Here is a 27,154-nt window from a genome sequence, read left to right as displayed (position 1 = left end):
CAGAACTTTGCTGATGATCAGAAGATGTAAGTGATAGTAACAGACTGCATAGCTTTGTGAAATGAAAGCTCCTGGTGGAACGGGGAACATAGACCATTCAACATTTTATATGAAACGTAAACACCACTTTGAGAATGTCTGAATACTGAAAAGTAGTTCAATGTTGAAATGAGTGACCTACAGAAGAAGGGCTTTCAGCTCTCATACTGAGCTGCAAAATCAGCCTTCTCAGAAACAGAACTTAAAAGATATTTAATAAACAGTACAGATATTTTTTTTTACTTAAAAACAAATAAACAAAAAAACCAAACCCACAAATTTATTCTTGAAAAAGATGACTTCTATTTGAAAAATAGAAGAGTAACAGATAATTCATGTGGGCTGAATCCAGATTTCCCCAGTCCTTTGGGCATTCCTTGCCCAAATGGAATTTGAGACAGACTTCAGGTGCCAGCTTTACCTGCAATGGGTTTTTATCCGTGTGCCAGGGAAGTAGGATTTGGTACCACATGTAGCTTGCACTGACATTTGTAGGGTTTTAGTGGTTGGAAGGGCTGCAGATGCAGGTCTTTGTCTGTGCACATTTTCCTTGAGATATTCAAGAGTACTGAAGAGTATAGATGTGAACCTGTAATTAACTTGTTCCAGTTTAATGACAGCCATCATTCCCTTCACACTGCAATAATTCCTTACGTGTTTATAGTATCAGTTCCTTTCCAAAGGCATCAGATATTGTTTATTTCTCTTTGCACAGAAATATATACTATAGGTTCTAATCCACTAATAGACAGTATTAACTGGTTTGTTTAAACAAAACAATCTTTGTAAACCAAAACTAATAGTTTCACTGAAACTAGATCCTCATCTGTAGCCATTAACTCCAGTAGGCTTTGGATCAGGCCCTAAAACAGGCATGGGTCAGACCTAGCTGATATATCAGTCTCATATCCAGTAGTGGCAGAGGATACAGAGACTGAGGTTGCACAGACTTTGTAAATATTCATTACAAAATGGGCAAGTTTTTAGATCAAATACATGGTTTACCATAGGGAATGTACACAACTGTTTGTCTGTGACTGTATCAATGTACCTTTGTTTTCTAAGTCTTTTCATGTAAGTACATTTGTATGTATATTTTGACCAAGTATTCCAAATAATTAAAAATGCAGATGAAAAGCGGTATTAAAAAGTAAACTAATCTATCGTTAGCTTAAAATAGCCCAATACTGTAACTTTTTTTTATGCCATCATGTTAGCTGATTTTGTGGAGGATTTTTTTTTCTTAATGACATTCACGATATCAAATGTTACAATTTAAGAAGTTATGGTAAGTCATTAATAACTAGTTAAAACTAAGATTTAAAAATCCTCATTAGTGTCATGGAGATGAATATCAAGTGGTATTCATAGAACTATTTGTTGCTTAGTATGAAAAAAAAAGTCTAAGAGAGATGAATTAATTATTTCACACATGAATAAAATGTTTGGCTGCTGGGCATTAAAAGAACCTCCCACTTTAGGATATATCAACAAAAAAATAGTGCCTTTTTGTGTGTCTTAATGTATGATATTTTCCTGCACATAAAGAGCTCATGCAACAGTTCATGCGATGGTCCAGCATGAGAGGTTTATTTTCAGTGCCTAAAAAGGAGATAAATATTAAAAAGACTTTGCTGGGGCAGGGGGGATGGGGGATAAATTCTGCTAATCCTCTCATTTAAAGTTTCTCTACCAGGGCCACTAATTTAAAAATATTTCTCTTTTGCTCTTGATCCTCTCTACTGGAATTTAAAGGAGAGGGGGAAGAAAAGAACTTTATACCTGAACAGAAAACAACTGCGCAAGTAAATATGAGGTTGATTTAGTTTTCCCTGAGATAACCTCAGGGAGTGGAGGATTCTTAAAGAACATCAAACAGCAACCAATTCAAGGACAAGGAAAGAGGAAAGCAGGACAAGAAGGAAGAATTAAAGAGGAGGTATCTAGGTATCTCTATACCTCAGATACATGGAAGGTAGGCCATAGCAGTAGTTGTTTCTGATGAAAAACTATTTAGTCAAACAGCTGATATGAAGAACCCCTAACCACAGTAGTTTAAGCAGCATTGATGAAAAAATTATGGTATTGAATTTAAACCAGCCCACCAATCAGTCTGGTGTAAATACATTCCTAAATACAAATGTATTTGGGTTCTGTGGATGAACAAAGTAGTATACAGCTCATTTTATATACTTCACAAAAATGAGCTTACTTTGATAATTTTTAATCCTCGGTAGTAATGAGCAAATTAAAAATATTGGTGATGTTATTTTTCTAAGATGGGGGTGGTTTAATATTAAAGCCATTTTTTTGTTTTTAATTTCTGTTAACCTTTGCCATTGGTGCTATCTATAGTTTTCCCATCGTAAGATATTTTCTCTAACAGAATGATTATACTACTGCAACATGCGAACACATATCATATAATCAGCTGAGAAGAAACAAATAGAGTTTTTAGATTTCCTGCCAGTAAAATTAAGTTTGTAGTGTCCAAAGTGCTAATAGAAATCTGCAGCCGTGGCTCCTTTTTGCTTTTCTTGGTTCTTGTAAGTGACATTTTTAAAAGTGCTTGTTGAGCCTCTGTACAGTGGATTTGTTTCCTTTAAAAAAAAATAAAAATAAATAAATAAAAATGAAGAAATGCAAATCACACAGTGTTTAACTTGTCATTGCTTCAGCTGCAAGCATATATTGCTGCAAACCACTGCTTTTAACATACCTCTTTAGCAAAGGGTTAATTTTGATCCATGATTTCAACAATTGCTAGCCCACTGTTGTGATACAAGTCTTACACACACCAGCTGGTACCACTCTGCTTCCCAATGTGCAGGCCAGACACCTGCCTAGCTCAGCAATTTGTTCTCAGCAGTGGGCAATGCAGGCTGACCGTGGAGAGCTATCAGGTGTTTTGCAAACCTCCCAGATCAGAGAGGATGTCATCCTTCTACAGATTTGTGTAAAGATATTTTATATCTACACAAACTTTATCATCTAAAATATCTGTGGAAATAAATCATTTGCCTCAAACAGGTATTGTGTAAAGATGTCTTTTGCTTCTTTGGAGCCTGCTATCTCGCTGTTCTTGTACAGGAAAAAGTCAGTGAAAAAATGTCCCATATTCAATTTCTCCAATTATGATTTTATAGACCAGTATCACATTCTCCTCCCGCTATTTCTTCTCCCTAGTGAGGACTTCTGGTATATTCTTTGTGCAGAAGTAATTTCATAACTTTGATAATTTCAATATAGACTTTAGCAACTTTCTGATATCCAAGACACTGAAAATTAATCCAGTCTGTCTCAGGCAACACAAGTCAGTCTAGGGTTAGAAACATACTTCCTTCCGCATCTGCCTCCCAGATTAAAGTAAGGCACATACTCAAACAATACTTTATCAAATATGTAAGTTACTGTGTCCTAAATGTCATGATTGAACCACTCTAAAAACACAGAGAAAATGCACAGAAATACCAAGGAAACTCAACTGTGAGATGTGACTTGTCAGCATCTTCTTGTGTGAGCCCCGCCAACTGCCACGTACTAGAAGGGTAAGTCCTACCTAGGCTTTTAATACTGGCCTCATACAATTCCCTTTGTATCATTTCCTCTTGTGGCAGAAAAGAAAATTAAAATATTTCTATCAACTGTATCCTTCTCTTCCCTCTTACCACACAGAGTCCTCCTGAAGGCTTAGGAAAACATTTTCAAGTGGCCTTGCCTGTAAGTAAGTTTTTTTTTCCCGTCTCAAAAACTGAAAGGCAGGCAGTGTCCATTCTTGCAGAAATGTTGCAATCATCAAGTTTTGTAGAGGAATGTAGCTAAGTAAACTGTAGCATATTGCATATCCTCCTGACACCCATCAGAAATGCTTACTCAACATGATTTTTTTCAAAAAGTCTTAGAAATCATAGAACTATTGCAGAAGAGCAAAAAAGCCAAGGGCAGAAAGGAAATAGGAAAACGGAACGTGGTATCAGCTTGCATTAGACATATGCACGCTATAGATAGAAGCTAAGGGCTAGATTGCTCTGTCCTTTTACCTACATTTTGGACAGCTTAGATTGCTGCTAAGTGTAAGCGGGCTCTCATTGTTATAGAGGCCATTGATAACCCCGCTTTCCTACAGCAGGCTCTATATCTAAGGAGTATACCTCTGATAATTATGTAGGCAGTGAGCAACTTTGCTAAGATTAATCAGAGTTGAGGTACTAGTTAAAAAAACAACTCATAAAAGTATTATCTACACCATTTTACATGCGGAAGAAATTAAACCAAGAGATTGAACACTAGCTATTCTTCATCCCTAAAAAAAAATTAGAGATTTAATAGAATTTTTCAACTTTACAGAATACTAAAAGTAATGAAAATCTATGAGTAAAGCCTATCAATTTAAAAGAACATAACAGAGTTTAAAGAGTTTAAAGACAGAGTTTAAAGGTATTTGTGCATCACGCAACAAAATTAAAGAATCTCATATAAAATTAATGCATTTAACATACCGTGTGCCATTTAACTTTTGATTTTTCTGCTTCAAACTTGGCCACCTCTTTTCGATCTTGAACTGACACCAGCAATTTCCATATACAAAGCAAAACAATGCCAATCAGGAGGATAGCAAGGGTGACACCCACCATTATCATCGGGATATTTGGAAGCTGTGGGCAATCTGTGAAAACAGAAATAATTATGACTGCAGATATCCAATCAGTAAGTTTTAGACAATTAAAAACAACCAAGAGGCATTCTGTGGTTCTCATTTGCTGGGAGCTGTGTATGCATTTTCCTCCAAGCCCATATTACATTACTCCTACTAGCTTGCTAAAGGGTCAACAAGCCTGAAAAATATTGCCTTGAAACGTAAAAAAAAAAAGTAAAAAGGAAAACCTTTTTACCATGTTGATTAGCAGCTGCTGAATACAGACCCAGATTCTGAAGAGGAAAGTTAGAAAGTTATTTTCCTATTTGTGTCTTTATAGTTACAAAAATAGGGCTGGGTTGTATTTATATGTATTTAATAAAGAGAAAAACTCTCTGTGGCTTACCTTTCAAATCTTGAGTATTGGGGGTATATTTTACAAACAAATGTGTTTCTTTAGTTTTAATTTTTAGTACAGTGATCTTTGCTACAATCATAATTTATATAAAACCACACTACTGTTATTATAATAAAAGCTGCTTTTTTGTGCAGTGAAATCACTTTCATTATCACATGTATGCTAGAGAAAACCTACACAAAGGGTTAACAAAATAAATGCCACTTGTACTAACAGAGCTGTTACAAATTTGCCTGGCTTTCCCTAAAACATAACCAACATTTAGTACTGAGACACGGGGTGTGACCAAAAAAATTTAATTTTATTGCCTGGAAGCCAAACTGCTTGGCAGCTGAAAAGTGGCGCCTGTGTTCTCTCCTGTCCCACAAGATTAGAAGTGTTACTGAAAAAAATCAGTATTAAAATAGCAGTAAATAAAAAAAAGTTAAATGAAAGGATATAAAAAGATCTGTTGAATATTTGTTATTTATGCAAGGCACTCAAAACTTAATACTACTATTACATTAAACATAATTATAAAGATTCATTTTGTCAGGTATAGCCAGTGTTTTGAATAAATAGTGAAATTTGCAAAATGTATGTCATTTCAAAGTGGATTACAGTTTTCTGATACAAAACAAAGGACATTTGTTATTATCATCTTAGAATTGCACAGTACTTTAGAAAAGTTAACAAACTCTTGCAGCCCTTGGGGTGATAAGAGGTTTATGGGTATGAAACTCAGAGAGAGGTGAAGTGCCTCATTTCAGCCCACAGAGAGAGGAAGGGCTGAGGAGCAGAGTTCAGCAATGTCTGATTAATCGACTGGATCATTCTGCCCATTTTCCACTGGAGACCAAGCATGTATTTTACTGCAGCATTAAATAAGTGCTTCAGGAGGTGCTCTTTTGGCTGGGCAGAGGACAGTTACAAACACGAGGAGGTGCAGTGCTGTTTAAAAGAGCTCAGCTTCTGGCATTGCTCAAACTGACTGTCTCGTCTGTGTTTTTAAACCAGATTTCATGTAGAAAAGGTAACATAACTGCTTACCTTTCTGCTTTATGCTATGAATGACTGTCCTTCCCTGTTCATCTACTGCCAGTAGAAATGTGGTTATACATTCATTTTCCCCCTGCAAAGAGCAAGGAATGGATTTATCCTCTGAAAAATCTGCAAGGGGGGAAAAAAGTCATCCATCAAATCAAATGAAATTTAACATGCAATAACAAGAGACACTGCTGGTGTAACATTTGTCACACCCTTGTGTGTATATGGTAAAGAGTGAAAGATGAGAGCAGAAATACCCTCATAATTTCTACTAATTTTAAATACTTTCCTCCCACTCCAGGTTTTTTTTTGTCTTTTTTTTTTTTTTTTTTCCTTTCAGATTTTTCACTTGCATTTCAGAAGAACAGATCCAGGTGTTGTCAATCTGCACTGACCATCCAGTGCACTTTGCTAATCTGCTGTAGTGTGAATTTCAATGAATTGGAAGTAATTCTAATGTGCTTAACCACCAGCTGTCTGGGAAATAGAATAGTCCCCAATTATAGGACAAAGTAAACAGTATGTTCTCTGGTTTGGAGCTAGTCACATGCCTAGATTACGTTTCAAAAGTAGATACATACATATCAAACAGAAATGGAAACCGTTTAAAGACATTTATGTCTTCAGCAATAGTTACTTCAAAGATCAGTATGCCAAATGTTGTCACAACAGTAACTATAAATTAATAACAGAAAGCTGTGATTCTGGGATCTTTGTAATGTGATTCAAAAGGAAGCAGATAAAAAGTAACCTGAGATGACAGTCTGCCCCGGTTTATTTGTCTCTTCATTTAATGCAGATCTGCTGGAAAATTTAATCCTTTTTTTTTAAAAGATGATTCCTAACTGGGAAACCTTTTCTGCTGAGAAAAGTTCATTCAAAAGGCAAGAGGGAGACAGGAGAAAGCTACCTGTGACAGACAATATAAAGCAAAATTGAAAATTGAGACTACCAGTCCAATGCCAGAAATGCTGTAATTCTGAGCCTAACCATTATATAATATTTTCACAGGGCAAAAATATCCTACCTTATAGCTTTGTGCAAAAATACCTCTGTGGCTGAATGCTTATTATGTTTCCATATAACCCATGAATAAAAGACCATTGGAAAGCTAGGTATGCTTTTCAATACATTTTTAGAAAAACTTGTTCAATTTCTATTTGCAGAGGTTAAAAAGATTTAAAAAACAAAACAAAAAACAAAACAAAACAAAAAAACACAACAGTAAGCTTCTGAAACATTTTTGTGAAAATGATCAATTGTAACTGTAACCCTTCCATTATTTCTTATCCAGTCAAAACTTTTACTGAAATTTCATGAGCAACTGTGCTAAAAATCTTCAGTCCTCAAATTTTAGCATCAAGAAAAGTAATGAAATATCCAGTAGTAATCTGAGAAGAATAATGGATTTTAAAGCATCTATCGTATATAAAGAAAGAAATTCTCACTTTTTTTTTATCATAAAGTTTGGTCTTATAGCAAACACTATTAGACAGTACAGAGGGTACAAAAGTATAAACACTTGACTGCCCTTTTCTCTGCTTGTTATAAAGTGAGAATCACATCTGGTTGATAGAAACATATTCTTGATTTGTGCTAATCTTGTATTTAACCTGTTGCCTGTCCTTGATGTCAGAACAACATGATATCTATCAAGGTGACAGGCAGACAAGACGTGGCAATTTATCAAGATTTGTTTTTGTTAAAAGGACTAAAACCTCCAGACTGAATGTACTGAATTAATGACACTCATTGCTAGGTCACAGTTCCAGTAATGCTATCACAAGTTTTGCAATATTTGTTGTTTCCCAACTCCTTTAAGCAAGCAGATCCAAAGAATATTAGCTTTTTTCTTTAAAAAGGGTATTTTTTAGCCCTCCTGAAAAGCAGAGAAAACCTTGTAAGCACGTTCCAAATATAAAACACAAACAAACAGCAGGTTAAAAACTACAAATATATTAATTATTTTTAAATTATGTTTAATTTGATGTCATAATTTCAGACCAAAGCATGCAGAAATGCGATTATGTGCAAGGACACAGAAATGAAGATGCCAGTTCAGACTATTTAGAAAACAATTTATACTTAGTATTTTTATTTCTCTGATATTATTACTAGGATGATGGATCACTAAGGGAGACTACTGACTAGAATATTTTCATTTCATAGGTGCAAAAATTCACCTAGGTAGGTAAACTTCTGTAATTTACACCTATGTCATTTTCTGTGTTTTGTAATGAAACATAATACTTTTTCATCTTGTGCTTGCAGCCTAATTCCAGTAATTTCAATGTGATTTGACATCACTGGAGTCACACTGCAAGAAGAATTGGGCAACAGTGGCAAGATGGATTCCCAAAGTATGAAAGACTACCTGTGTCTTAACAGACAATTAGATAAAAGAGTCGACAAAAATCTGTCTGGAAATTTAAATGTCATTATGCCCTTTCTTGTTTGTCTTTTGCTCAACAGAATTGTTTTTGGGGGGCAGTTTCACCTCACTTTGAGACAGAACCACAGAGCAGTGCTGACTGAGATTCTTTTTTCAGGCTCCAGCATCCTCTTTGTTGTTGCACAGGGAATTTGTGTGGTATCAATGCTATGGGGTGGGAAAAAAACTCAGTTTCTCCTAGGAAAGCATAACTGTCCCTGCTGGCCTTGTGGCATGAACAGCCTGGTGCTCTGTGGCCAGGGTGGTGGCAGGAGTCACTTTTTAGGAATTGTGATTTCCCCTGGGTAGCAGGTAGAGCAACAGCACCTCCTCTTAGACCCGTCACGCAAAGGAGTGACTAGCCTATTTTTTTTGCATAAATATTCAAAACATATTAAAGTAAAGAGTCAAAAGAGATGCCTGCAATTGAGATGAGCCCCAGCTCAGAAAATGTGAGCTCATCAGCACCTCCAGAGCTGCTGTGTCATCATGTGCCCTGCTTGATCTCCAGGCCCAGAGGCTTCCTGCAGCACAGCCATGTGAGTGACCTCGCTGCAGGAAAGCAGGAAGAAAAACCCCCAGAACAGATGAACTGCCACAGAGCGGGCGAAAGGCACTGCCTAGAGTCTAAAACAGGCATTCCCAGGAAACAGAAAAATGTGAAGCGTATGCTTTTTTATGGCTCCCCCGTTCTAGCCACCGTGTTGCAACATATGCATGCAAAAGAGAAAGTAAACTTTTAAAGTGCTAATATTCATTCTAGCCTAGAGATATTTCTAGTTTTCAAAATGCCATGACAAATTAAAGAAACTGAAGTTTAAAACAGAATGAAGCATTATCCTACCATGTGAAATCACCTTAAAAATCTGTCAAATACTGTGTGGTGCTTTAGTTATACTACTTTCAAAATCCTTTTGTTTGGGGCATATGATTTTTATTTTAGATTTTTATTTTATTTTATTTTTTCAAGTCTCCCGTCCTGGACATTTTAATGAGGCTACCTTGATGCCAAAACTAATCATTTGTACTATTACACAAGTAAATTGAGATGAAACAATTTGCATTGGCTTCTTTTTTTAATTATTTTAAGGGGCTAGGACAGAAACAACTATCCAGCCTTCAATACAGCAGTTGCTATATCTGCTGTAGGTAAATTTTAAAGCTAAAGAAGTAGCTGACATCCTTGATCGGGGAAACAGAGGGCTTGAAAAAGAAGATATACAGGAACAGAACATGCTCCTGTCATTCTCATATTCCTTTCATGTGTGTGTGTGTGAACAGAACCATGAGTGACTGTTCCTGTTATTGATTAGTATTCCTTATATCTGAAAGCAGAACGCCTCATATGTTCCTACCTGCAAACATCTGCTGTATGGTGATATCAACCTGAAAACTTAGCTAACTACATAGGTACAAAAAAAGCTCTTACACATTTTGAAACTTGTCAAGATATTTTCATATTTATAAATAAATACTGAAATCTTGAAAGGCATAGTAAAATAATAATGTAATAAAAATACAACATTTGAATTAGCTTTCCATGAAAGGGAAATATTTGCAACTTTCAAGCTCTATATTAGATAGCGATTTATCAAAAACAAAAGCTGGAGCTTTGTAGAAAAGATATGTATCCGTGAAATTTTTGCATGTATGCACATGGACTTCCAACAGTTTAGCAGATTCAATCCTTATTTATGCATACAGCATTCTGTGTTTCTATCCTAGTTATCATGTTTATCAGATTTAATGCTTACATTACATTTATGATGTGGGTATAATGCACCTATGTCCTACCTCACCTAGGAATTGCTTTTTGCCATAGGACTGGGTTAGCTGCATTTAGAATAAAGAGCCTACCTACCGTACAGGCAAGCACCTTCTTCTACAGGAGTGAAAAATGCTTCAATGCACAATTCCATTTAGTTATGTTTCTTACCGAGGGTAATATTTCATTCAAGGTCAATTCCTATTTCAGGAACTCTCATTGATGGAGCGCAACTTTGAATTACTGTGGTCAACTGAAAGATGTGCTTAGCCTTTAAGATACCAGAAATGTCTCAATAAAACCTGACAAGCAGCAGAACATCTTTGCCATAGGTTAAAGGACTGTGTCTAGTTGCCAAATGTAATCAACCATCTGCATAAGGATTGGAGTCAGGGTTTGAATTTGATTGGCAAAAGAAGCCCCACTGGAACTGACAGTACAGGCATGACAACCTCAGGGGCTTTCATCAGCAACTGATTTTCAGGGACTGGTATTTATTAAATTCTGTCCTTTCTTACATAAACTGCTTATCAAGTAGGCATGATCCAACGAGTTAATTGGGTAATATCAGGGGTAATATCAGCCCTGATCTACATTTCCTACTTACTGCAGAATGACCATAGATAGAAAGTGATTGCCTTATGGGCCCTAATATAATTCCACAGCAGAAAGACAAGGCTACTTTCAAAGATAAAATTACCGAAAGTGGAAGCTATCACTAATCACGCACACACAAAAAAGAGAGATTGAGTATACAAACCCTCTGCAGCGCTGACAGTTGCATCAACTGATTTGCATTTTTCACTGCATTCTCCCTGCGACTTGTCATCAGAAGCCAAATGACATTCCACACAGCTCCTGCACAAAACAATTCAGCAGCTCATCAATCTCTGTCTGTCACAAAGCACCAATATAAAAGCGAGTATGTATGCATCTGCATTTTAAAAAGAAGCTAAACAAAAGGTCTTGTGCTATGGATACAGTAGTTCTCAGAAATATGATAGGGACTGCCACAAAAAAAAAAGTCTACCTGAATAAAGGTATTGTGGATAAGCTCCCTCTTGTCCTCTTTCTCTCCCAGCTTATTAGCTATCAGACAGAACCCCAGGCAACATTATTCATGTGGGGCTATCAAAGACATGGGGTTACTCAGACATAACATTCATTTTCAAGTATAAATATTCTGAAGTAAGCTTACACTAAATACCAGCCAAAGGAATGCCTATCAGATGAAGAATATTTGAAATCGACTTCAGAGAGATCAAGCTGGGGCACCTGTTATAAGTCTTCCTTTGTTCAAAGTTGATTGAATAATGTATTAAAACACAGTTCAGGCATCTCAACAGATGTCTCTCAAATGTGATTACTTGTCTCAGGAATTATTTAGATGCTAATTATACTAATGCAATTTATTGTAAAAGAATTTCAAATTATTTACTTTATTTAATGATGCAATGACTAAAATATTATTTATAACCATAGAGTTTAAACCAATTCCTTTAAAAGTCTCTAAAAATCTTCCCAGAAATTCAATGAGGATTTTAATAAACACAGAGTTAATTCATGAAAAAAAAGGGAAAAAAAATAAACAGAAGTCATATATGAAATTCTTGATGAAAAAGGTATCTTGCTGATTCTTCACAGTTAGCTTCAGCCAGATTCAGGAGCTGAGACTTTAAGAACCACCCTGAAGAAGTGATAGCTTAAATAAAAGAAATGAGAGTAACAGCAACAAAATGACCTGAGAACACCTCGTCATCTCCTGTTGCACTTAGTTACATATATCCATGAGAATATGCTGAGGCTACTGAGATTATCTTCACTGGATGGAGATGACCTTAACACTCATTCACTCTGGAGATGATGAATAGTAAAAGCGAGTGGGTAATGGGATAGCCCCTATCTCACAGAGACAAATTCAGTGTTGTTGGTGTTTTTGTCATATTTGCCATGTTTCTCATACTACCACTCTCTTTTTCTCAGCTGCTGAGCCATTCATCTCAGTCCCCTCTGACCTGGCCTTCTAGTGCTCTCGGTTACGCTACCCAGGTATGTCAAGTGTCACTCTTCTGGCTCTCCCTGCCCTGCATCTCAGCAAGGGAAGTGACTGCAACAGAGACAAAAGATCTAACACTGCATAGCATGTACATGCTTAAATAGGCTAATACGTAACTTTATACTTCTTATTCTCTGCCAAATTGGGCAGAGCAAAACAGCAGCATTGTACTTTGTGTTTAGAGCAGCTGCATGCAGAAGGTTCTATAAATTGAGGCCTGTGCACGTGAGTTTTGAACAAACTGTTTGGCTTGCTTTTGTAGGTCAAATTCAGCATTAACATAAATGATAATTACAATGCATGTCATAGAAAAGATTCTCATCTCACATACAGTGTAGACTGGAAAAACAGTCATGAAAATACAGTGGTGGAGAGCTGGTGTGGAGGAGGAATGGGCCTCAACTCCGAGTAAGTAGATGTGACATAGTCATGAAACAATAATGCAGCTTACTCTGACTTGTTACTCAGCAGGCAAAAAGTGTCATTAGTAACACATATTCTTCATAGCCTATTTTAACATCTAGCTTAAACTTCTACCGAAGTTCACTCATTTTAGACTGACTTTAGCCCTGGAATAGCTCACCAAATACTAGCACAAGCATATGTGTATTTAGAGTGGTCAGCTTTAAGTCACACATTTTTTCATTCCTTTTCTTATCATGCGCCACAGCATACACCATGCATCACAAAAGGAAAGCTACATAAATTTTGTATGCTCAGTGAATAGAAGACACTCCGCCATTTACAATCAATTTATCATCAACTTACACATGATATACAGCTACCCACTGATTTTATCCCCAGACTATGACCTAGTTTTATCATGGTTGGGCCTCTGTAATTCAACCAAGATTAACTGAATTTGGACTAAATTTGCATATGTGTAAAGCTTGAGCAGATGCACAGCATGACCTTATTAGTTCATACATATGAGAACTGTAATGCAAATTCCAAACTTTTCTGAGTTTCTTCCCTGTGAGTCCTCATTTTTGCTATAGGAGCTATGCTGAAATGGTTTCATTCTGTATTTTGGACTGCAAGGAGATTCATCTGTATTTGTCTGATGCTATCAGATAAAGCCACCATTCTGATTATTAGTACAGCCAGGGATAGCAGTAAAATTGTGTTTTACTTGTGCTGCATGAAGGTGATTAAATTGTTTCCCTTAACCTTTATTTTTATTTTTTTTATACAAGATAAACTGATAATAAATGGTTGATGTATGGTGTATGACTACCCCTTTTGAAGGGGAAAGAAGTTCTTGGGATCTGGCCTGTAAGTCCAATTTATGGTTGTAGCAGTAAGCACATTACTGAGGCAGTAGAAGGAAATAGCTTGATGATATCAAAATCAGAGACACAAACCCAGCACATTACCTTCTAGAGCTGCAAGGGTCACCACACAGAGGGCATTTTTCACATGTTTGGCCTGAAGCCCCAGGATGTGTGCAAGCACACACCCCACAGATGCATTCGCCTCTCCCACTGCACAGTGTCCCATCCTCAGAAATGCAGGAGCCAGTGTCAGTTGTGCAATTACAATATTCACCAGTCCATCCACTGTGGCACACGCATTCCCCACAGTCACAGTCACCATTGCCTGGGAAAACATACATTATATTTCAGAACAGTCTCTCAGTATGAATCAGAATTATGACCTTTAAAATAATTCTCCTTAATAACAGATATTTTCACCACTCCAACTCTTCTCACTCTTGAACTTCTTTCTTCCTCCTCTAGCATTTTTAGTTTTAAGCCAGAGGATTTTTTTTTTCTTTAGCTTAGACTGGCCATAAGCCAGTGCAACTCTGTTCTCTTCACTGGAGACTTCCACATAGATTCTTATCTCCCAAAAGCGCACAACATAATGGGTAAATCTTCTTTCATTTATAGCTGCATATATCCAGGCTGTCTATTCAATCTCATTGCTTGTTCCTGCCAGTTTAACACTATTCCTATTGTTTCAGTAGAATCACTTCTGACTGATAATGGTATAGCCCAAGAAAAAGATATAAATACAAATGCTCACATTCTGATTGTATCATACTCACATAACCAAGAATAGTTGAAGTCATTTAGATTACTTGGTTACAATTACAATAAAAAAATAAAAAATCAGAATTAGCCCCCAAATGGTTAAGATGGCTATACTTTAATAATTATGTCAGGGTGAAATTGTACATTGCTTAATATCAATGTATGTCAATAAACTTAAATTTCTTCTGAGCTACAACTGTTTGCAACGATTAAAAGTCTGACCCAGTGTGACGGAAGCTGGTATGGTCCAAGAAAGCCATGACAATTTATACTAGCTATGGAGTAGCTAATTGTCTCATTTTAAAATTTGAAAATAGGGTAAGAAAATATTTATTGTTTCAAATCTAAAGATCATTCAGAAATACTACATTATAGCACTTTCTACAGAACTGATTATAATTGAATATATAATGAAAATAGAGATTCACAAGCTCATAAGTAAGAGTGGGACAGTAGTGCTCTAAACCATAGACACTAGAAATAGTTCAAAGGGAACATACCTCCACACTGAAGTCCTCTGTGTCTCACACATGAGAAGTCATCGCATTCACAGTGGGGCCCATACACTTTTCCATACATTGATGGGTGGCAAACGCACTGCCCACAATAGCAGTTACCTCTCCCGCTGCAGGAGCTCTGCTCAACAGAGCCCTTGCAAGAACCTGTGCTGAGAGAGTTCTCATCACACTCGCAGTGTGGACCCATGTATCCAGGGTTGCAGATGCACACTCCGCACTCAAAAGAGCCTTTCCCCTTGCTGCATTTTGAGCTGTTCATCTCAGCATCAGCCTGACAGTTACAGCTGCATTGGGGTTGGATTTCAATTTCCAGTGTATCACTGAGACCCACAGGTTTTATCACAATGTGCCTTCTATTTTTTTCGCAGCTGGATAGGCTTATGTTCACGTTGAAAGAGACCTGGAAGAGAAAATGGTGTCCGATCAGATCTATGGCATACCTAGGCCTGCAGGATATTCTGGAGATACATGAATAACACAGAACAAGAGTGTCTTAGACACTGCCTGTTTTTTGTAACTTGCTTGGAGGAAGATTATTTTATAAATTAAAAAAAAAATAGTGTTCCAAATTCTCAGGAATGAGCGTATTTTAGGAATCTGTTCCTTACTTACTGTGTCTCCCACTTTCACATGAGAGCACTTCCTCTGATGTGGAAAAAAGGTCCCATTGTTACAGATTGCAGTGAAAGAGAGATTGAGTCCTTCTGTGTCTCCAAAGACCTCCAGCTCTACTTCAGACCTCAGCTCCTTAAAGGAAAAGGAGTGTGATGAATGAAGTGATAACATTGCCAAATGCTGCTAATGTTCCACATCTGTGTAACATGGTTTGTAACTTATCCCAACCTACACGGGAGTAAATTCATGGTTTTGGCGCTTTATTTACATAGTTCTTTATTGCAAGAAAAATGGAGAGCAACCGAAACAAAGAAAGTGCCGACAGAGCTGGCTTTCAGTTAAAAGCAATGGTGGTATCAGTTTAATATCCGGTATCATGGTGCTTATTTCCTGCTCTTGTAGAAGAACAAATTCAATGTTTTATTAAATCATCTTTCATTACTTAAGTGCTTTGTTGACTGATACAGGCTTTTCTTTTAGCTCTGGTCTTACCAAGGAATGGATTTGTATTTCTGATTGCTTTGCTAGTGCTGAGCTTTTCTTGATTAGCCAGCGTATGCCAATATTGGTCCCTGTTTATCTCTGCTATTAGAATCAAACCTTACAATCTCCCTTCCAGCAGGGCAGGCTCCAAGCTCAGTTTTGCCTTAATGCAGGGCCTCTGTGACTTCATGCAATGTTTCCAGAGCAAGAGCCAGAGTCTATCTCCATGATTAGCTCACACAGCCGGGTGGCTCACTCAGTTCCTTTTTTCTCCCGATGGAAATTCTTTCTTCATGAGCTGTTGGTGCTGTTTCAAGATGTATTCAACAACGCTCTCATTTCTTAAATCAATTTGTAAGATCAAACTTTCATTCCTTAAGTGAAAAAGGCTCTTCATCTTCCTGAATGCTCTCATACCCAGTTGTTTTTTTTTAATATTTAACTCTTTAAAATATTTTTATAGCAACTTTGGTTATACAGTTTAGCCTTAATCCAAAGCCTATAGCAGACCATGGGGAAATTCCCTATGACTTCATCAGACTGTCGATCCAGTAAATGGAAATTTTTCAAAAGCACCTAAGCAATTACAGAGCAAAAGCCTTGGCTTTGTGCTCTTGCAAGTTTAATTGCCTTACAAAATACCCACTGTACTTCAATCAGAGCGTAAGGATCTTGCTGACCTTACCTCAGTGAGTCACTCTAGTAAAGGCATCAGGTTGATTCACTGGAGTAAAGGTCTGGTGGGGTGAAAACAATGACACTACCCAAAACTAAAAGTAGAGTAGTTAGAGATCTACATAGAAAACAACTCCCTGTCCTTTCCAAACATCCTGAATTCTCTGGAAGTTTGTCTTAGACTTGTGGCTGGATTCTTGGTTTGTTTGTTTTTGTATTTAAATTCCTTTTTATTTGGAAAACCTTCTCAGTAAAACAGAGCACTTTAGTAAAGGATTGCAACACCCGTCATGCGAGACATATTCACATTATACCCAGTGCTCTTTCCAGCATGCATCCAGAGCAGTAAAACTGCACTGGGCATCAGGTTATTCACGTTTTGTGGATGTGTCCAATTTTCCCCTCACATTTGTCTTGGAGTACGGTGCTCATGTTGCTATTGAAACAATGCAGAGATTCTTAGATAATGATTTGTTTGCAATAGCTGGACTCTCACAAAATGACCAAATACGGCAAGCTTCAAGATAAAACTGTTAAAGTTGGTATGTGTTAACCTTATAGGATGTATCACCAAATATTCCTTCTTCTGTCAGTTGCAAAACTATGAGGCTCAAATAGATTGCAGCTATGAGAGAAAATTCGATGCTGCTGAACACATATTCGTAATACATTGAATTGTGTTGTTTGTACCGGGTCAATATGAACATGCCTCCCTTGGCTGTTGTGAGACATCCAAACACACACCTTAACCCACTGAAATGCATGAACTGTGATAAACTCCAGTTTCTTAGATCTATATCTGTGGGGACTTCTAATGGTGTTTTAAATCCACTAAGCCACTGTCTAGGGAAAATAGCAAGCAGTTTAGTGAGCTTTAAGCCATTCACAAAGAAATATTTGCAGTTCAAAACATTTTCTGAATGAAGCAATAGAGAAAACAGTGTTTCAAACTTGTTCCCTTGTGTTACCTGTGCTGTTTTATTATATTATTCTTATTATTCTTTTGTGTTATTAACCTGTAAGTTGAAAGGGAGCAAAGCAGTGGGGGGGATGAGGGAGCGGGGGGGGGGGGGAATGAAATTTTTCTTAAAAGTTTTAAAATCCTGGAATAACTTCAATCAAAAAGCCTGATATGTACCACAGTGCAAGATAGACTATGATTCTGCAATACAAAGCTATACAGAATTTAATGTCAAATAAAGCAGGCAGAAATATGCTTTCAGAAGAAAATGAATCATACTTGGAAAGAACACGAGAACTCCTTGTAACAAATATTTTGACAGCTCAGACTTTCTTAACTTGCTTACTTCCTCTGAAGCTTTTGGATAGCAACGCATGGTAAATGATATTAACAAACCTTGTGCTTGTACAGCAAAGACTCTAAAGCACTTTAGAACTGTTAAAAGATTTATCCTAACACTACTCTTCTAGGGCAAATAGTTATTTATTCCTTTTTTGTAGTTAAAGAAATAGAAACATTGGGAATTTAATTACACTTCTAGGAGTATCATAAAAGGTCTGTGACAAAATTGGAATTAGATTTTCTGTTCCACATGTAATTTTTAACCATAGGTCCACCCTCATTTCCCACTCCAAAAATTCAGATGTCTTCACTTATGTCAAATAAGGTGTTTTTCAGTGTTTCCTGCCTTGAAAACTATCAATCATGAAGCAATAAGGTTGTTAACCTTTAAGGTTAAGCGCAATAAAATGGGCCCTGGGAAATTTTGAAAGTGTGACTTGTTGCTACTTGTACAGTTTGTACACTTTGAAACTTATATGGGACTTCAAGAACCTATAAGCAACTCTGGTGGATGGTCCAGTACCTGCTATGAGCTATGACCTAAAGGCTAGAGCACAGCTCCTGCAGCTGCCTTCCTGCCATGACTGGAGAGGACCAAGCATTGAGCTCATAACCTCCTCCAGACCCTGCCCACAGCATGGCTGAACTTGGGAGCGAGCAACTGAACACCTTTTTTGCTGCAGGAGGTGTTGGAGACAGAAAATATCATTGGGTTCAAACAGGGGAGTAGAAAAAAATATCATAGACAGCATACATGAGCAGACACTAATGGAAAGAGGCAAGATAGATATCTATAGATAGATAACTTGCCTCATATCTATATGTATATACAGAAATACATTTTCCCAGCTTCTAGCAAGACAGAAGAGACCATAAAAATGCAATTAGAGGAAGCACAATGTTACAACAAAGTCTCCAGGACACAACACTGGGACAATTATTTTATATTTTTTCATTATACACTGGACCAATTAAAAAAAAAAAGTATTTCAGCTGTTAAATGTAGTAACCTCTGTCTATAAGTTAGAGTATCACCCTGAAGAAATCTTGATAGGAGGCAGATGTAATTAATGACAGGTTAGACTCCAGAAGTGAAATTCTGGTGCAACTGGACGTTTAGAGGTAACTACTTGTGCCAAAGTTTTCCCTCGTACTTGCTACAATTAATAGACTTTCAAGATTAACTTTAAAGTTCTTCACTTATCTAATTTTCCATGTGATAGAAAGTCTTCTGGTATTTTATATTTCATTTTAAAATCATAACCAATCAATTTTACTGCTCCTAAAAGACTTAAAAGAATTTGGTTTGCTTTGCTTTTCTGTCATTAGGACCAAAATAATTTTGGGGCATTATAATGATGGTCTTGTGCTGCAGATCAGAGGAGGAACATCAGACAGAAAAAAAACAAAAACAAAACAAAACAAAAAAAAAACAACCATTTTTTTTTAAAAAAAGGAAAAAATAAAACAACACAACAGGGAAAGAAATATAAAATATTCTTTGCAGAGTTATTTTTCATTGCAGCTAACTGTTAGAGCAGGTTTTTAATAAAAAGGAGGGTGAGAGTGAAAAGAGAAATCTGTGGCACATCATCATACAAGTAAATGTATGCATCTGTGTAAAAACCTGTAAAACTGTCTAAAAAATATTCCTCTGAAAGAAGAGAGCCAGGCAGCCAGGATGCATTTTACAAATGAAACTCTGAAGAGCAGCCCTATGTTTACGTTCCTGTCATCTTTACTGGCTTTATTGGTATTATCTAAACAAACACATTCAAGTCTTCTCTTGTCTCCCATGTTCTGCTTTTTAAAAACCTCAGAACAGCCTCACAGGGGCAGCATCAAATTGCTAAAGCAGAAAACAGCACTGATCACAGAATAGTGCTTTTTTCTACCACATGTTCATGCAGAACTATTGGATCTACACTCCAGAGAGAGTTACAGTAGGAAGGGAACTGTGTCCCTGCAGAAGTATTGAACTGGATGACCTGAATTCCTATATTAAAGAAGACTTTAGAGTAAGCATGAAATAGAGGACTATGAGAAAGGAAAGACAGATGACATACTAATGTGAGTTTAGCATTCCAGCACAAGTAAGGAGTGACAGAAATTTATGGGAATTCTGTTTGGAAAACCATGAACTATATGGATATAGTTCTAAGTAACAGAACACTCAACCTCAAGTGATTGTGATATCACTGGTTAATGGAGATTTAACATACTTTGGAAATAAACCCAACTAAAGCATGCAGAATCCAGGATAAACCTATAAAAGAAGCTTTTTAGCAAAGCACTGCTACAAAGCTGCCTATGCCATGTACCTGCTACCACCTCTCAGTCACTCTCCATAGTGCACTGCATAGCAAAAGCAAGTGCTAGTTACATATAGTGTCCCATTTGCTTTGCCTGGTGACAGTTCGATAGCTCACAGTTAACAGAAGTTAATAGTGAATTGCATGACCAGTGGTGGTGTCTTACTGCTGGGGACCTAAATCCTGATTTTTAACAACAATTTATAAATGGTAATTTTGACTTTCTAATCTACAGTGTGAACATTGCCAAAGCATTCACTCTGTAGCTTAGAAAGTCAAAATTTAATTTGGTTAACTAAGCATTTCAGTAGAGTGTAATGAGTTAAAGTTTTACAAGTAAAACTACTGTTTCTGTGCTTACTTAATCCTCGGAGTGAACAAAACCTTTGCAGGAAAGATCAACAACTAAGCACAAAAAATTATGTTCTTGTAATCAGTGAAGAATAATTAAAAAAAAAAATCAAAGACGCTTGTATTTACCAAATTGCAATCTGACTTTGAAAATACAGACATGCAGGAAGAAAACACATTATAAACACTTTACCTGATATGCAGCAATTATCAGCTGAAGAATATTTCCAGAATCCTTCTGCAGTCGTCCAACAGTAGCTCCAGGAATAAGCTTTGCATAGTTCTGAAAACATGAAAAAAATAATAATAATAATAATAAAAACATAAAATAGACTAGATGATAAAGTAGGTGACAAGGAGCTACCATCTGAAAAAGAATGAAATACCTTGGAGGCAACTGAAATAAATAATAGTCACATTTTCAAGGACTCTTGCTGACTCAATAACACACTTGTAATATTAGCAAAAATCCTATTGATGAGCGCTAGCTTCACTGACAATTAGTGGGACAGGAAGCGCTAAATGTGCTTGGGAGTTTGATGCTGTAGTATTTTCTAGCTATACTTCTTAAATTTAGAATGAAAAAATCTAAATTTTAAATTCTCAACTGTTGATAGAACAGTTCTGTCAACCAGTCACCCTGTCAACCTGTCAACCAGTGTGATTTTCACAGAATCACAGAATTTTCTAGGTTGGAAGAGACCTCAAGATCATCAAGTCCAACCTCTGACCTAACACTAACAGTCCCCACTAAACCATATCCCTAAGCTCTACATCTAAACGTCTTTTAAAGACCTCCAGGGATGGTGACTCCGCCACTTCCCTGGGCAGCCCGTTCCAGTGTCTAACAACCCTTTCGGTAAAGAAGTTCTTCCTAACATCCAACCTAAAACTCCCCTGGCACAAGCCAGGGGAGTTTTGTTTTTTCTTTAAAAACAAAACCAAAAAATAAACAAAAAAAGAGATTCGGCTTCTCAACTGTTGCTGTAACATTTGAGTCCTGAACCCTACATTCAATGACAGCAGTCACTTTTTTTTGTCCTTGCAAGCAACTGAGAATCTTGAAATCTTGTTAGCGAACGCACAAACGTTAAGAAGTTTCAACTAAGGGTTACAAGAACTTCAAACAAAGGCCCTTAAAAAACTGCTGCTGGTTTCTGATTGCTGTAACACCACCCACATTTTCCAGTGATCAGGGGCTATGACTGATTTTATGTTGACTTTATGTTAATAATATAGTGCCAATTTAAGAATTTATTTCAGTGGTAAGTTTTCTTTTTCTTTTTTTTTTTTTTTTCCTTAAATTGTTTTGTGACACTATAATGACATCTAGCAGATACAATTTAAATATGCTTCATTAAAATTTATCTTACCTGATTGTTAACTACGCAAATTTCTCTTATTTGTACCTATGCCTTTTGAGAATTGTAAATGGTCATAATTAAAAACACACATTGTAGCATTCATTTCCATCTGTAATTTATCATAATATCAATGCTGTTATTTTAATTTTAAAGAATCCAGATAACTATTAATAAACATGGATAATTTGATACTCTTATTTTCCCCTATACTTCACATCTCCAAAAGCACTGTGATTACTTTATACATTATGTATGGAATACCTATCATTCGTTAGATTTCTGAAGTGCTATTGTAAATCAGTGGGATTAACTACATTTTATGTTACAGCTGGTGACTTTGCATTCTTGCCTCCTCTTGTGAGTAGTGCTCTCTCAAGGATTCTGAGAATACTGAAAGTCTCCATTTTGTAAATGTGGACCATCCATGAGCTGATTATAAAAAAAGACAATAGACTTGGAATTTAAAGTCTAGCATCCTTTAATCTGTGGCATGCAAACCAAACAGTGGGGATATCCTGTTCTGAAGACTTTATCTCCTCTTTGAAGAAAAATTCGCTGCATTCTAATACACAAAGATGATGGTGCATTCCCAGTCTAAGTGTGAACCTCCAGCTCATTGGCTAAACCCTACTTTTTAGCATAATTTCTATCAACCATTAACAGGGTGAGGCATACTGATGCTTATGGAGCACTACCACCAAAAACTACCCAAAGGATGCCATTGAAATTAGTCTTTAAGCAAATATTCATCAAAAGATGAACTGCCTTTTTCTAGAGATTTCCTCATTCATGTTAATGCAATTTGAGAATTGTATGTTTTAGTTCAGTTGGGCTATGTTTAACTTTTAGCAGTGTAAATGACAGAAGGATTTTCAGCATAAAGTGTCATACCAAATTTATTTTAAAAAAAAAAACACAAACCATTTGAAATTCTGAATAAGTTTGGAGACTAATATTTTTAATTCAATTTTAAGCACTGAAATACAATCTGAAATAAATCAATTTTCAAGCTGTATTCTCACGTGATATAAAAATAAATATTTTTTCAAAAAAGAGTAATTTCTGCTTTTTTCAGCAGAGTTCTTATTTAGGATTAAAGAGAGAATCTTTTCACTCAACTAGTTTGAATAATTTTTAAAGAATTCTGCTTGAAAACAAATAATATCAACAATAATAATAATTACTCGATAAAACCTTGAAGACTAGTCTTTTGTTTCATACCAAAATAGGATTTAAAGTCCATCAAAGTATTATTGTAATTGCAATATTCAGAGATACTTTCTAAGTGAATAGTTTTTTTAAAAAAATAAGTATATTCCCTGCTTCTTTGGTAAGATTCTGTTGAAACTAATGATACAAAACATTAGACGTGAATATATTTTAAAGGAATATACATTTTGTTTTTTAAATCTTTTTTTATAAATAAAATCTCAAATGATCGGGGCTCAGTGTAAGGACCTTCCTCCACTCTCTTGCATTTAATTTTGAGTGGGTTTACAAATGTTTCCACATGACTGCTTTTAAAGTTCTTGTGATCAGGCAAAACATGAAAAACTTGACAGGGAGAGCATCAGACCTAAAACTTCCCCCTCTTTTAAGGGAAGTTTCTGTATGGTCATATGGGAGGATCAAAATTAAAACCAGCTGTATTACAGGGTTATATATATTGTGCTCATGCAATCCATAATATTTTTGTGTTAGGTAACATGTACACATGTAAGTGAATAAACTGAAAATTCAGTTGAAGAGGATCAAGAATATTAAACGACCAAATTATTTTGGGCTAAACTGTTGGAGATTACACAGGGCTAGAAATATAAAATATATATTTGCCAGTATGAACACTGCACTTAAGACTACTGGAATCTATCAAGTCTATTTAAAAAGATGTTTTCTAAGTCCTTGCAGTCATTTTAATGCACATTTGTCCCCAATAACTGAATTATAAATAAGAGCAGTCAATTTTGGGTCTGGTATAATTAGATGCTGAGTTCAAGTAGATTTTAGATAAAATATCTGGGAAGAAGCTTTCTACCTCAAATGATAATTAAGCTTGGGTGTTGTTGTTTTTTAATATGGGAGAATATGGGAAACTGCAGAATCTCCATCACTAAGTTTTTTTTAAACAAACAAACAAACAAACAAACAAGAAAAAACCAAGAGGGGTTTAATGGTGACACCCAAGTGCCAGTTTAGTCTCCTATCCCAGCTTTTCCAGGCCATGTGAACACTGCCCTTAACACAAGAATAGATCTTATTGCCTTGCTTTATTCTTTTTGCACTCTTAAGCACAGATGACTGCATGTTTACATTTATAAATTTGAATCATGCAGATGAAAACATGACACTAGAGTGCTGTGTGCATGTCCTACATACAACCTTGAAAGTATACTTTTTTTTTTTTAAAAAAAAAAAAAAAAAAAAAGGCACCGTGAGACTTGATTTTTGTATTTGCTTTGTTGGATTTTTTACATCTACAGAATAGAAAGCAGTGCATAACAACTACAGAAATCCAATTAAGTGACAGAAAGCAGTACTGAAAAGATGAAAGTAGCAGATAGAATATATTCAATGGGATTCCTATATACCCTACAAAATAGGAGATAGATAGTAGCTTTTTTCTTTTCTAAGAAAGAAAGTAACAAGAACAAAAAAATTCTACAGTTGCTTTAACAATGACTTGCATTTTTTTGTAAGGTATAAATCTTCGTTTAGTGTTCCTAGTGAACAAAGGGTGCCACTTGATAACTGATACTGGTATAACACTGACACAGGGATACTGAAATAGAAAACCCCTGATAAGAACACTGTTGGCCAACTCTGAGGGTGACCACCAGCAATTTCCAAGGGAAAATATAATGCCATCAGTAAAATAAAAGTTTCTTTAGACAAAATAAGGCTCTGTAAATCAAAGATATTTCCAAACTACCTTCTAAAACAGCCCTTAGTTGTTCAGCACCTATTGAAATTAGTGCAAATATTTCACTTGTCATAAATTGGGCCCCTATTAAGAAATGGTTGAACAATAAGATTTAGCAAAAGTTTCTTAATGCACAAATTTTAACTATGCTATGCTATGATTGTAGAATCCCACTAAATTTGGAAATAATTGCCTTCTACTATTATTGATTTGAATTTTCACTCTTCAGCACAAAATTCAATATGTTTTAAAAAAATCCTCCAAGATGAAGAGTGCTTCCTCCATTGTTAAGGTTATAATCTGAGAATCGGTTTGTGAAAGATCTCACTCTTATAACTTTTGTCCAACCCCTGGAGTATTATCCTTATTCAAGACAACTCTACAACTGGAACCAATCACAGAAGCACTGAGGGTCTTCTCGAGGACAGAAAATAGGAAAACAGAAACAGAAAACAGTACTGGTGTGTACTGAAAGAAAAATAAATAAAACTATCAGGTCAGCTGAAAAAAAAGAATTATTTCAGAGTTGAACATGAAGATGCTCATTTTCAGAATGTATTCTTGTTTTATAAAAGGATTAACAGTCTCAACTGTCCTTACCTAGCCTCACAAAATACAGAAGGTTAATCATACTGATTACACTGAATAGTTTAGAAATGCTTAGTTTGATAGTCCTTGCCTATTGACTTAAGAATTGCAGAGTGATTCAACTTGAAATCCAATCTGAAAGTTACATAAGAACTTCAAAATCAGTATGTGAAGAAGCATTTTCCAAGTAAAAGAGCCTTTCTATGACTCCGCTACATATTTTCCTAGATATTTTTATTACATAAATACCTTGCAGAATTGTATCCTCAATACTGAAGTTATTATATTAGCTATGAAAAACAGTGAACCTTAAAGCAAATACTAAAAACTGAACATTTTAGTTTCCTCACCTCATATATGTGAACTTGTTCATTTGTTACTGCAAAAATTAATAAAACATTGTTTTGCACAAGTTTGTCAATTAATTGTCCAATTGTGGGATACTCCTGAAAACAAACAGAAGAGAGTCACATCAATGCATTTTTCACGTATGTCCAGTTGCTAATTATCTCCCATAAAACAGTCAACCGAATATAATTAATACTATATTATCAGCATAAAATAAACTATAGTTGGGCAGTAGATGTATACAAAAGAAAAGTGTATGTAATTTCCTTGCCTTGATTTTAAGAAAGCTCCTTTGAGAAAAGTACAGTGTTGACCTCCACACTGGGACACTGGGTTCAGTAGCATCTGTGATACAGTCTGAATAACAACACTGTGCCAAAGGAAATTGGAATTTGTACTAGTTTCGGTAATTGCATCTTAACCTGGGAAATTTTCCTACATGAACAGTGTCCTAAAGCTTTCTGAACTCCTCCTGAATTCACACCCCTACAGGGAACAAGATTAATGAGTATGACAAAATTCCCTGTATGAGGAAATACAAGTCAGTCCTGTTCCACATGTTTTCCAGGTTATCAGGAATAAGATATATGCTTTTTTTCTCTCACAGTTACAATCTATCATAATTCCATACAAACAAATTGTTCTCTTTTTACAAAAATTTGCCACTACTAATAAAATAGCTAATGGTAAATGTCTGGATTCCACAACTTTTACAAACTTCATTGGTAAAGGTATACTTTCACTAGCTTTTAAATTTGCTTATTTAAATTTATCTTTAACTTTTACAGAATGCAAGAGTTATACAAAGTTCATAGCAAATTACCAGAACAGTTGACATGGAATATTCATTATTGTGGTCCAAATGACAGTTTCCATCATTAGGAATAACAATCCCTGCCAGCTTACTGTCCATACCGAAGTGGGAATCAGCATCACTCACAAACACCAGCAAATGCAGAGAATCATTCCTCCATCCAATTTTTTCCTGTCATTTAAAATACATTAATTTAGCAGGCTGTATTATACTCACAAATAGAAAAGCATCAAAAGATTTAGAGAATGGCATCTCAAAGCAAATGAAGGGAAACATCTTAAAAGGTGTATCAAACACATAACATCATCTGTTGTAAGACTGAGTGTCATTATCTTGAAAGAGATGTTGGTGTTCATTCTATTGTCTTTGGCTAACATTTTGTATTCCCATTCTCATGTTTATTAAATGTGCTGGCCATGTCCAATTCAATCTGCTTACTACTCTAAACATAGTTAA

The 27,154-nt window shown here is 35.9% G+C and overlaps 1 protein-coding gene across 9 annotated transcripts in view; it reads right to left on the bottom strand.

The window, feature by feature from the left end:
• Positions 1-318: 318 nt before the first annotated feature.
• ITGB6 (integrin subunit beta 6) overlaps positions 319-27,154 on the bottom strand; it is a 54,131-nt gene continuing 27,295 nt past the window's right edge. For 6 of the 9 annotated variants that reach the window (XM_035331945.1, XM_035331951.1, XM_035331947.1 and 3 more), the window contains 10 exons: positions 26,708-26,869; positions 25,887-25,982; positions 20,858-20,947; positions 15,538-15,672; positions 14,908-15,325; positions 13,748-13,970; positions 11,076-11,173; positions 6,123-6,242; positions 4,539-4,705; positions 319-2,639 (listed from right to left, as the gene is read on the bottom strand). In XM_035331945.1, coding sequence (XP_035187836.1) covers positions 2,538-2,639; positions 4,539-4,705; positions 6,123-6,242; positions 11,076-11,173; positions 13,748-13,970; positions 14,908-15,325; positions 15,538-15,672; positions 20,858-20,947; positions 25,887-25,982; positions 26,708-26,869 — 1,611 coding nt within the window. In that variant the 3' untranslated portion in view covers positions 319-2,537. Of the gene's footprint in view, positions 2,640-3,376; positions 3,480-4,538; positions 4,706-6,122; positions 6,243-11,075; positions 11,174-13,743; positions 13,971-14,907; positions 15,326-15,537; positions 15,673-20,857; positions 20,948-25,886; positions 25,983-26,707; positions 26,870-27,154 lie in introns of those variants that run through there. The other 3 variants (XR_004752462.1, XR_004752463.1, XM_035331952.1) reach the window with 3 other exon arrangements.

Source organism: Oxyura jamaicensis, chromosome 7, assembly GCF_011077185.1.
Source record: "Oxyura jamaicensis isolate SHBP4307 breed ruddy duck chromosome 7, BPBGC_Ojam_1.0, whole genome shotgun sequence".
In the NCBI taxonomy this organism is placed as follows: domain Eukaryota; kingdom Metazoa; phylum Chordata; class Aves; order Anseriformes; family Anatidae; genus Oxyura; species Oxyura jamaicensis.
Note: the sequence above shows the minus strand (reverse complement) of the source record. Positions and strands in the feature narration are given on the sequence as shown.